The sequence below is a fragment of the Lonchura striata genome, chromosome 3 (genome assembly GCF_050655825.1).
Source record: "Lonchura striata isolate lonStrDom1 chromosome 3, ASM5065582v1, whole genome shotgun sequence".
NCBI lineage: Eukaryota > Metazoa > Chordata > Aves > Passeriformes > Estrildidae > Lonchura > Lonchura striata.
The window spans coordinates 45,888,948-45,900,974 of record NC_140705.1 but is presented as its reverse complement, the minus strand read 5'-3'; the positions used below and the strand labels follow the sequence as shown (position 1 = coordinate 45,900,974).

General features: G+C 44.5%; 1 protein-coding gene and 1 long non-coding RNA gene across 3 annotated transcripts in view; one reads left to right on the top strand and one right to left on the bottom strand.

Annotated features, from left to right (window-relative positions):
• Positions 1-497: 497 nt before the first annotated feature.
• LOC110484656 (uncharacterized) lies at positions 498-5,933 on the bottom strand. Its single transcript, XR_002467790.4, has 2 exons — positions 5,799-5,933; positions 498-621 (listed from the first exon to the last, which is right to left on the bottom strand). It is a non-coding gene; the product is annotated as an uncharacterized LOC110484656 (long non-coding RNA).
• A 500-nt stretch (positions 5,934-6,433) lies between these two features.
• The window catches only part of REV3L (REV3 like, DNA directed polymerase zeta catalytic subunit), a 114,549-nt gene continuing 108,955 nt past the window's right edge, over positions 6,434-12,027 (top strand). The window contains exon 1 of one of the 2 annotated variants that reach the window (XM_021555506.4): positions 6,434-6,712. In XM_021555506.4, the coding sequence (XP_021411181.3) occupies positions 6,574-6,712 (139 nt within the window). In that variant the 5' untranslated portion in view covers positions 6,434-6,573. The remainder of the gene's footprint in view (positions 6,713-12,027) is intronic. The other variant, XM_085575017.1, reaches the window with a different exon arrangement.

The following is a 12,027-nucleotide window of genomic DNA, read 5'->3' as shown; positions in this document are numbered from 1 at the left end:
ATTACACACTGTTTTCTCTTTTGAGTCCATTCCCCACTTATACAGTCATTAGTGCAAAGCAATAGGCAAAAGGTCTTTAAATTACGCTGGTTCAGCAATGCAAACAACTCTAGCACTATCCCTCAATTATCTAAGACTTAATCAGTTCATCTTAATTAAATTTCATCTATGAAATTCTCACTGTCATAGATGCAATCTCTAAATACCACTTAATGCTATACTGTTAACTGCTTCTCAACAATGTGTGCTCTTGTTACACTAAAGTGAATTCCTTATGCAATCCTGTAATTATTTCAGTCTTGACAATAGGTCATTTTCCAAGCATGGAAGGGAACCACAATCACTTCTTGACATATAGAATTCTGTCAGCTAAGAGCAGATCAGAAATCTCATCTTTACAATTAAGTGTTTACTGGGCCTTTTCTTACATAATGCATATGCTGCTTCTCAATTAACTACACTTTCTCAATTTTTTAAAAAAGTGGCATAGTCCTACATTATTACACATTATTTCTTTATTAAGTTTTATGCTTAAATTTATATAATTTTCTTGAATACTTATGCATTTTCCTGTAGGCACATTCAGCAGTAGGGTTTTCTTATACAGGGCAACAGCAAGACCTGAAAATATTAGAAAAAAATATTAAAAAAAACCAAAGAAAAGCATAACTTTCAATGAAAACCATTTGATATATAAATTGCTAAATGGAAACAGGAAACAAAAATGGTCAAAGGTAGTTTGCATTTTCATATAAAGATTATGTATATGAGTTTGTACATACAACTCATTTACAGATAGGAACATATACATAAGGCCACAACATATGTTGGAAGGGTTGTCTTTTACACTGCTGTCCAGATTTTTTGAAACAGAAAGCTGTACCATCTTCATGGTACACAATGGGTTTTGTACAATGATGATGAGAACTCATTTATCCTAATGGCGAAAGTGTCTGCATTGATTAGAGGAACCCTTTATTAAAATGTTCAGGGATATACATGCAGTCCTTCTAGAATTTTGATAATCAGGTGCAGTCATGTGCAATAACCAGCAAACATCATATAACCTTTTCCATAATCTCATCAATCTCCATAGTAAAATTTACAAATATGCTCTGTCCTGCTGCTTTCACTGAGAGAAGAAATCCATCTGTCCATTGGATAGAAACTTTCTTTCATGGAAAGTTCATTTCCAGTTTATGTCTAGTCATTCTACATTGAGAGTGTTCTTTGGCTTAAATATTTTTTTCTTCTTTCTTAACTCCAAAGTTTTAGATCTTATCTGTCTCCTTCAAATTTAAGGTTATTAGCAACTTCTATTTATATGCTAACTAGGACTCTATTAAAGGCATTAAATGGGTAGACTCCACCTGGACCCAACTTCCAGTTTTATAGTCCTTCTCTCAAAACAATCCACCAGAACTTCTCATCAGTGATTCTTTATGCTATGCATCTTCCTTTTTTCTCATATTACACTATACTGAATCTTTATATGAAACACAGATTAAATCTGATTATGCTGGTGCTTGGATGACAGTTGGACTGGCTGATCTTGAAGGTCTCTTTTAGTCTAGTTTCATTGTCTCATCAGGTTTCCAGGGACAAAACACTGATAGTAATCCCACTGACTACACCTCAGAGCCTACTGCCTAGCCTGTAGCTAGTAACTGAGAATTAAAACAAACAAATACATGTCATTAATTAGGATCTTAAGCATTCTTTCCAAAATACTGTTACCCCTACAAATTAATTCAGGAGCCTAAGAGCCACTTTGAGGCAGTTTGGTATTCACAGGTTGCTTAATTCCTTGCTGTTCATACACTGTCTTTAGATTTATATCCAGTAATATCCAGAGAGTAACTGACTTTCAGTTGGTCTGATGCACATGCATGGTATTGCTTCACATTTTGGCTTTAGTGGGTTTAACTACCTGGAGTGTAAGCAAGGCTTGTCAGAACCCTGAAATGAGGATTTCTTGCACTGGGTGCGTACAGAGCCTCAGAGTCTAAAAAGACTATGGACTGTCACACATGACAAAACAAGTACGCATCTGGCAGGGCAGAACTATACAGCACAGCACCACATATTTCAGCACGAAGATCTTCTTCATTCACTTAGGCAGTGGGGCCACACTGGAAAATAACCTTCCTGTGTAATGCAAACAGTCTGACTGTCTAGGCCGGGATACCAACTGGATAGATCACATATCACTCTTTATCCATGTGTCCAGGTTTTCTCCCTGCAGAAACTGTGTTTATGTCACCTGCAAAAACAGCACCCAAGAACATGAGCCCAACTCAGCTCTCATTCTGAAATAACAGCTTGGATAAATCCCCTGACTGAGAGGCCCCTGACTCCAAGATTTTAGATCACAGACCTCAGAAACACTGAACATCCTTGAAATCAACAGGAACTCAAACATGACTGACAAAGTGGGTTTTGAAGTTAAGATGTACTGCTGGAAATTTTACCTTTGTGTATAGTCTAAACTCTTATAATCAAATTTTGTTGCACTCGGCTACTATAAAATAGATACTTGAAAATGCGGATTTTCCCTTGGCCTCCATCATGTGTAGTCACTACATGTGTCTATTTATATTTGCATTTATAATTTTTTGTGAACTGCAGATATCATTTTGTGACCAGTTTTTTTAAGTAGCTACAAAGTAGGCATTAAACAAAAAAAAAAAACTGACATGTCTTTTGTTTTAGAAAACAGGGCAAACCTTTATTGATTTTACTCTATGGAGAAATTATGACTTAAAAGACAGCCATCAGTTATGCTGATAAATAATACTATTAATACTCAAATTTTGATTGTACAGCTGTTTAGCTGTGCATGATTAGAACCAGTTATATATTCAAGAGTGATTATTTTCATGCAAATACTTGGCTGGCTAATGGGGAGAACAGCTGCTGCTTAGCAACTAGAGGAACAGAGAAAGGGGGTGACTTGCTTTATAACAGAAAATGGCTTGAAACCTTAAGAGAGAGAAAATACAGTGTTTGGAGGTACCAGAGAAAATTAGTGGTAGTGCTGTTTACAAGGATGTTTCCTTTTACAATTACTGACACCCTAGGCAAGCAGCATTTTCAGGTAATGAAGTGTAAACTATAAGAAAATTTGTATATCATATATGCATAACACATGTGTGAGTGAACAACAAATAAAACAACTCCTAAAAAGAAATACTGACACACAAATTGAAATGTAGGAAACCTAGAAAGAGATTTTGTGTCTGTCATCTATTGAAAGGGTTAAACCAATTTTCAGACTTCAACAACTTAAAACCATCACAAACCAAGCTTTCTGGAAGAAGTGCTCTCTTTATTTCTGCTGCTCAATCTCAGTCCCTGCACTGCCTCCTCCTCTGTGCAAGCACAGGTTTTCACACCCCTACATAATGAAGCAGATCAAGGACCTGATTGAGGTTAAAACTAACCCATATTTCTTAGTGGGATTGCTTTTATCTGGCTCATTTTCCAAGTCAAGTTTCTTGTGCAGCTATTCAAATGTTTGCACTGACATGAGGAGGAGGGCAGGGGACCTCCTGTGACAGCGCTGACTCAAACCTTTACTGAAAATACAGTCTTACCTTGGTGCAACCCTGCAGACAAACCTACTGACTTGACTGCAAGACAAAACTGAAAGCAGAAGTGAGCTGCAGGAAACTAGGGAAACTGAAAAGGCACCACTCAGAAAGCATGCAAGTTCCACAAAAGTGTCTGCACAGGTCTAATGTACACGTGGATTACACTATTTATATCAAAAAGGATATTTTTCAAAAAGGATACTTCCTTTTTTTTTTTTTTTTCTGAGTAACATTCAACATTTTCAGAAATCAAATTAATACCTCATATGAACAAGAAACTGGCTCTAGGTTAGGGATCAATTTTTCTTTCTGATTTCAAAACACGGTTCTCCCAGATTTAATAAACAACATAAAAAATGCTGTAATTTTAAATAGAAGACTCTGCATTACATGCTTTAGCAAATCCTGCTTTATGCTTCCAAGAAGTTAGTTATCTCAGCTGTCTACACTGTTTTACTGTGGGCAACTGTTTCTCTTCAGCAGGACTCCCAGGTATGAACTTGTGCTACATCTCACACACCACACTCATTTAGGAGAAACCAGAATCCACCGGTGGCAAATGTTTTGGTTTATCCACCAGCCCAGTAGGGACAGATACAACATCATGTTCTCCTGCCTGTGCAGATGACAACAAAATACAGCAGTGGACTGGTACCCCCCAGCACAGAGGAGGACTGCTGATCTACCTTCAGCTCATGCAGACATCAGACCACATCTGCCAGTGTTCAAAGATATTAACCTGTCAGTGAAATGCACAGTGGTGGGAAGACACATTGCTCAGCAAGTTAAGAAGATCATGTGAACAGAAAGAAAACAGAGCATGGAATGGAGTAACACAAGAACTGTTACTGTCCCTACCAAAGTTCTACAGAAAATTAAGGAACTGGATTAGTGAGGGAGCAGTACAAAATGTATTGAAATAACAACAGTTAGAGATGCTGTTTGTTAACATGCCCCACCAGTAAGCTCCTAGTGATTTATCAGCCTTTGTGAAATCTAAGTATTCATAAGAGTATTTTTGCAGTTCCAAAGGTTTTCCAAATATTAGCTTTGCAGATGTAAACCATTGTCAAAAATTGAAGCTGTAGCTCAGTTATTCTTTAGATACAATGAAAATAATTTGGATTTTAACCCTATTTTAACCACTTCTCTACCACAAGATTTCTTGATCACTAGGCAGTTGGATTTTCTTTTTCTGTTCACATAAAAATGAGTTTAAGGAGGAAAACAGATGTGAGCTAGAGAAAATAAACAGCTTACAAAGAAAGAGTAGGAAACCAGTTACCCTTGAGTAGACAGGCAAGCTTCCTGTTCATTACAATGAAAAAATGAAGGGTAGCAACTGCCTGACCTGTCTTTTGTTCAAATCTAAACCCGAAACACATGTAAGCAAATGCAAAACACGTGTTCTACATATTGGACGTTTGTCAGGTTTTATAGATTTGCACATTTGTCTCATATCATCCAGTCCTGCACGCACATGTATCAGCATCACTCTGAGCGCGTTTGAGAGCATTTGGCCTTTTAACTGGCTCATCTCCCACTCCACAAACTCTTTGGATATTTGCTATGTTTGGGGGTTTTTACCCCCGGATCTGCAGCTCTCAGACAAAGAGATTGCAACAGGAACCTTAAACCTAAACACAAGGTTTTTTCAGCGCCTCAGCCTAAAGTCAATCCTGTTTTATGGTTTTCAATAAAAACCTGCACGAGAGCGCTGCAAACCGCAAAGTAAGCGCTCATAAAGGGCGGAGGAGGAGGCGGCAGCAGGAGCGAGGGGGGGACGCGGCCGCTGCGGGGCCGAGCCGCCCGCGGGGACGCGGGACGCGACCCCGCCCCCGCCGCTCCGCCGCAGCGCGCCCGGCCCCGCCCGCCCCCTCCGCGCGCCCGGCCCCGCCGCCAATCGCCGCCGGCCCTCCGCAGCCCCGGCCCCGCCCCCTCCGCGCGCCCGGCCCCGCCGCCAATCGCCGCCGGCCCTCCGCAGCCCCGGCCCCGCCCCCTCCGCGCGCCCGGCCCCGCCGCCAATCGCCGCCGGCCCTCCGCAGCCCCGGCCCCGCCCCCTCCGCGCCGCGCGCTCACCCTCACAGCCCGAGGGCGCGCGGGCGCCCCATCCCCTCCTCCCGGTCCCGTCCCCGTCCTCGCCCTCATCTTCTTAGGGTGTTTTTTTTTCTTTTTGGCTGGCCCTTGCGGCGTGGGGAGACTCACCTCCCCGCCATTCAAAATGGCGGTCGACCCAGCTTAACCCCGTCGTGTTCCGGCAGCGCTGCCTCTCCCGCCCCATCCGCGGCTCGGGATTCCGCAGCCTCACCCCCAGCCCGCGCGGCCGATCGCCGAATCACCGAGGCCGTCCCTCTCTCCCTCCCTGCCTCGTCCCTCGCCACCAGGGGAGGCGATACAAAGATTTTTTTCCCCCGCTCCCACGCGCGCTCCCGCCCAGCCTGCCGAGCCCAACCGAAAGGTGGGAGCGGGGGAGCGCGCGTGCGTGTCGGGAGTGACGGACACCTCCTCCGCTCGTTGAGCCCCTTTCCCCCCCAACACATGGCCCGTCCGCCCCCGTCCCCATCCTCCCAGTGGTTGCATCCGTGACGACATCATCATGGCAACAGCAGCTGCAGCCCGGGGCCGGGGCGCCGCCGTCGCCGCCGGGGCGTCCGCGGGGCACGAGCCCGCGCTGTCCCTGAGGGGCGCGCGGCCGCACGGGCTGTAGGAGCGCGCGGGGGGGCGCGCCGCCGCGCACGCGCCCAGAGCGGCGGCGTCGGGCGGGGGGAGCAGAGACACAGACAAGGCGCGCGCGGGGCTGCGCGCGCTCCCGCGGGCGGGCGAGGAACGGCAGGCGCGGGGAGTGCTGCGCTCGCGCGCGCGCTCGCTGCGGCGGCGGCGGCGGCGGCGGCGGCGGGCGGGGGGAGCCGTGCGGGCTCCGCGCTCGCTCCGCGCTCGCTCGCTCGGTGCTGTGCTGGTGCCTCGGCGGCGGCCAACAAACATGTTCTCAGTGCGGATCGTGACTGCCGACTACTACATGGGCAGCCCGCTGCCCGGCCTGGACCCCTGCCAGTCCCGCTTCCGAGAGGCCCCGGCCAAACGGGTGCCCGTCGTGAGAGTCTTCGGCGCCACCCCTGCAGGTAAGGGATGACCCCCGCCGCCGCCACCGACGGGCGGGAGGGGACGTCCCCCCGCTGCGGCGCCGCGGGTCGCGCTGGCCCCGGCCCCGCCGCCGCCCACTCCGCTCCCGCTCTTTGTGGCTGGGTCGCGCCCCCCCTCTCCGCGCCCGGCGCCGCCGCTGCGGCGCGTCTCACCTGCCAGCGGCGGCCGCGGCGGCGGCAGGGCAGCGGCGAGGAGCGGGGACCTGCCCCGGGTGCCGCACCGCGCCCGCCGGTGGCCGCGGGGGCTGCGGGCCGCCGGGGCTTTGTGCGGGGCTGCCCCGGGAGAGCCGCGCGGCTGTGCAAACACCGGGAGCGGCCCGTGCCGCCCTCGCTCCCGGTGCCCACCGCCGCTCTCCTGCCCTTCCCGGGAGCTCTCGCTGCGAGAGGGCGAGCGGACGAGGGGAAGCCGCTGAGCGCGGGCACAAGCGGGACTTGTGCGGCACTTGGGAAGTGCGGGCTCGTGTCGCGGCACGGATCGCGCGCGGCCGGAGGCACCGGTGCTGCACTGCAGAGAGGAGCGTCCTGAGCGCCGGCCACATGTTGCCCCCGAGACTCCCGAATGTCACATGCCACTTCACTGCCTCTTCGCCGTGTGGCCTTGTGCCTACAGCCGTCCCGCGTCTCAGATGTGTTTCTGACCAATGCAGACAATACGTTCTCAGAACAAATTTCTAACAAAGTAAATACTTAGGAAAATTAATTTTATATGTATTGTAGTTTGCCCATACGTTAAATATTAAATTGGAAAAAACCCTTGGCTTTCGAGATACTCGACATAGTAAGCATCATTGCCTGTGATCTCTATACTTAACGCTGTGTAATACTGACCTTGGGAATTAAGGTATTTCTACATATTTTATTGACTGGCACGGTGAAAATTATCTATTGATGCACATACAATAAATCTTATTCAAGACAAAAAACATGTAATAAAAGAGCATAGCAGAGGTGTCTTTCCCTTCAGGCAGTTATTATAGTAGAGCAGTTATTTTGTTGTATTTTTTGTCAGCTTGGTTTTTTTTTTTTGTTTGTTTTTTTTTTTAAATCCAGAATTAACTGTCTTCTCTGTTTAAGCACAGAGGAATGTGACATATTCAAGCTGTTGTGTTCTGATGCAACTACAGCTCCAAATTATTAAGTGAATGAGTGGGATTAATAGATACAACATTGAAATAGTAGGACCTATTTTATTGTAGCTCTAATTCTGCATACAAAGGAGATATTATGTAATAATATTTATGTAATGGCAGGAGTAACTATTTCATGATTAAAAAATGTGGAGCCTGAGGTTGTTGGCAGGTAGCAGGATTTTTGTGCATGCATGTGGTTAACTCATTAAGGCTTATTTGCATTTAAGAAAATGTTTAGGCTATGCCATATCATGAATGTGGCATCATAAAGTAAACAGTGAAGTAGTTTAGTTGTCCAGCTATTAGGAATACTGTAGGAAATCCCTGGCTTCCCCAACCATAAACTTTAGTGTCAGTTTGCATAATAGAAGTGTTTCTAATTTGTCTTTGTTAGAGAAACAATTCACTAGAGTCTGCAAAAGCAGTGTTACTTGTCTATCCTATTTATTTCCTTTTTAAACTTTTAAATTTTTTTATGTTTTGTACCTTTAGTAATGTTTGCTATTAAGCTTCATGAGCTTCTTACTGCATCTCTGCATCATTTTTTTTTTCCTTTTTAGAAAAGCAGACGTGTAATTCTCCCTCTTCAGAGGTGTTGGACCTAAGCACTCCTTGTCAGAAGTACTCTGACAGTGATTTTCAGGCTATTTCTTGAAAGCTGAAATTTAAAGTGAAGTGTAATCACTTACATCTGCACCGACATTTTCTTTGAGGAAAAAGAAATAGTGAAAACAACTTTTAGCATACTGTCTAAGACAATGGGATGTCCTTATTGTTTGTCTTACAGGCAGTGTGATGCTTTTCTTCACTTGAGTTGGTCTGTGTGGGAGCAATCCTTTCTCATTGGGTTTAATGTGTGTGCCTTGCCTCCAGGAAAGGTACTCAGTTGCCTTGTTTCCTGCATGGCAGCAACCTATTATGGCTGTATTGGCTGTTCCACCTCTATCATGATTAACTTTGCACGACTCTTAGTGTGTTTATAGCTGTGTGCCCAAGCTATGCAGGTAATTGGGAGTCAGGTTCAGAACAGACTCCAAATGTCGCCTGCTGAGTGAAGGGGGTTTGATTGGAATGTGGCAGTGGCTTATGCAGACGTTCAGAAAGTCAAACGTTTGGCACTGCTGTATCCTTATGTCCACCAGCAGCTAAGGACAGTGGTCCTGAAGGCACGCACCTGTTCTTGCTGCCCCATCTTCTGCACTCAGTGAAGTGTGAGAATGACAGGGATTGCCAGTGTTACCTTTGAAGGTTTTTATGTAATCTAGGACTCAATAACTTGTAAAGGTTTACTGGTACAATCTATAAAATGAAAATGGCTTGTGGTTGGGAGAAGAAAAAGCCAGACTTTTAATTAAGAGTAATGGAAGGATCAGCTTCTAGAATAGACTGCGCTGGCAATAACATTTGACAACTTCTTTATGTCTTTTGAGGAAGAAATCTTGTATTTGGTAAGACTATGCAAATTCTGTCTTGATGTCCTATATCTTTGCATAGTGAGAACTTGAAAGACGAGGAATCAAAATTTTCTTTAAGCCAAAAGATCTGCCTGCTATATTCTGCTATTTTGTGAAATAAAGAGTAAAATTCTGATTACAGTAGCAAAAGGTAAAGTGAGCTGATTGAGCCATTTCATTCAGTTTTAGCTGTTTAAGCAGACTGGCATGTCTGTTGACATAGTGATGTGGACAAAAGTATAATTTCAGAAATGCTGCAACACTGCCATGGTGGTAATACAATGAAAGCAGTGTTGAATTCATGCTTTATTGTACAAGAGAATAGATATTATCTGATACACCAGTGTTTGTATCTCTAAGGGAGTCTCATAATATTGCTGCTTTTACATAAAAATAATAGGTTTTAATTCACTAGGTAATGCTCAAGTATGAAACAAAGTCACATTCTATTCTCAGGCAGTATGGTCTGCTAACTAGTACTTTTGTAAATGCTCTTTATAAAAATAGAAAAAAACTGAAAAATTGTTTAGAGTGAAATCATAATGAACATTTATTTTGCTGTTACTGAATTGTCAATTCTTGAATTGTCATTCCTGTTGCTAATCTGAATCTTGTTAAGATTTTTGCAACCACATAAATACCTGAATTTATAGCTTCAACATAGATATATTTAAGGTAAGACATATCTGTAATCATAAGTGTATAGTTTTGTTTGGGAAGAGGTAAATTCGATAGATCTTAGTCATTGGATCATGAAAGCTGTGTTGGAAGGGACCCATCAGGATCATCGAGTCCAACTCCTGGCCCTGTGCAGGACACTCCAAGAGTCACACTGTGTGCCTGAGCGTGTTGTCCAAATTCTTCCTGAACTCTGTCAGGCTTGGTGCTGCAACCACTTACCTAGGGAACCTGTTCCTAGGCAAGGAAAACCTTTTTCCTGATACCAAACCTAAACCTTCCTCAATGCAGCTTCATGCCACTTCCTCGAATCCTATCACTGGTCACGAGGGTGAAGAGATCTGTACCTGCACCTCCTTCATAAGGAAGATATAAGACTGCAGTGAGGTCTCCCCTCAGTCTCCTCCAGGCTGAACAGACCAAGCAGATCTCTGTTGCTTCCCATGTGGCTTCCCGTCAGGACCTTTCACCATCCCTGTGGCCCTCCTTTGGATGCTTTCTAATAGCTTAATGACTCTTGTTCAATTTCCTGTTGTCCGGAACCCCCAGGTCCCTATCTGCACTGCTGCTCTCCACCTCCTTTTTTCCTCATCTAGAGACAGAACCAGGATTGCTCCATCCCTGGTGCAGAATCCAACACTTGACCTTGTTAAACCTCTTGTGGTGGATGGTTGCCCATCTCACCTATTTGTCAAGGTCTCTCTGCAGGGCCTGTCTGCCCTTGAGGGAGTCAGCAGCTCCTCCCAGCTGAGTGTAGCCACAAACTTACTTAGCCTTCTTTCAAATCCTTTTTCTGAATCGTTGCAAATCAAGCACTGTAAGTCACCCTAAGCCTCATTCCAAATCTATATTAAATTTAGATGGTCTCAGAAGAAGATTGCTATCTCATCTGCTTCCATTTAGCTGGTACCGTGAAGATTTATTTACTGTGAGGTCTGTTGTGGTGTATGGGGGTATTCAAGCTTTGTTTTGTTTCTGACCAGTTCTTGTCTATTTCAAGCTCTTGGAATCTGTCCTCAAGATTTCAGTGACCACTTCAGAACATGTACGTGAATGCTCAGTTAAGTGTTTCTGTCAGGTGCTTATTCAGCTGAGAAAGAACCAAGCCGTAAATCCATTCATAAAAAAAATCAGGGAGACTAGATGAACTGGGTGTCATTTTAGAAGAGACATTAATAAGCACGTTGAGCTTGCTAAATTATCACTTCACATAACAAGATGAGCACAAGTAGCTGAGTATACCACTCATAAACCACATAGGAAATACCTGTTGGTGTGTGATGATGAGTATGGCCAAACAGATAATTGAAATATTAGCAAAAAAAAAATTCATTTTGATGTGAGTGTGATTTGAGGCTGTTATGTGATAAATTTTACAAAAATAGGTTCACATTTTTAAATTGCTTTTGAAGGATGTTAGGCTGAAAAATGAGTGTTCAGTTGACAGGAGGGCATTTGGAGAAGGCAGATTAGGAATTTACATAGGAAAAAGCAGTGTGTCTTTTGAGGAGTAATATAACTGCTGTCCTCAACTGCCTCTTTATGTATTTGTCTTGTTTGCAGGGGTTTTGTATTTTACATTATGAAATTGCTGATCCAAGAAAGAATCTTACTCAGGGCATATAAACCCAGTCAAAAAAAAATGTTTTTAAGTTACTCTTGTATGTTTCTGATTACAAGTTTTTCTGAGGCTAAATGTAATACAGAGTAAGGGCTTACAGTCAGCAAAATCTGAGTGTATTTCAGGTAGACATCTAAGTTTGGTGCTTTCAGTTCTTGGTTTTCTGAGAGGGGGGAAGAAAAGCAGAGGCAAAAGCTCCAGCTAAAATCTGGCTCCCTTCCAGCAGCAGTAGCTCTGGTATGACTCAGTGAAGGGGCCTGCTTATCTTCTTTCTTCTGTTCTTCCCCCTCCCCTTTCCCCCTTCACTGACCTGGCTAGGCTGTATATCTGATCCCATCCAGTGTCTGTATCTTTCTGTACTCTTGTTATTGCTCATTTGAGAAGGACTGAATTCATTGCAGGATCTTGCTG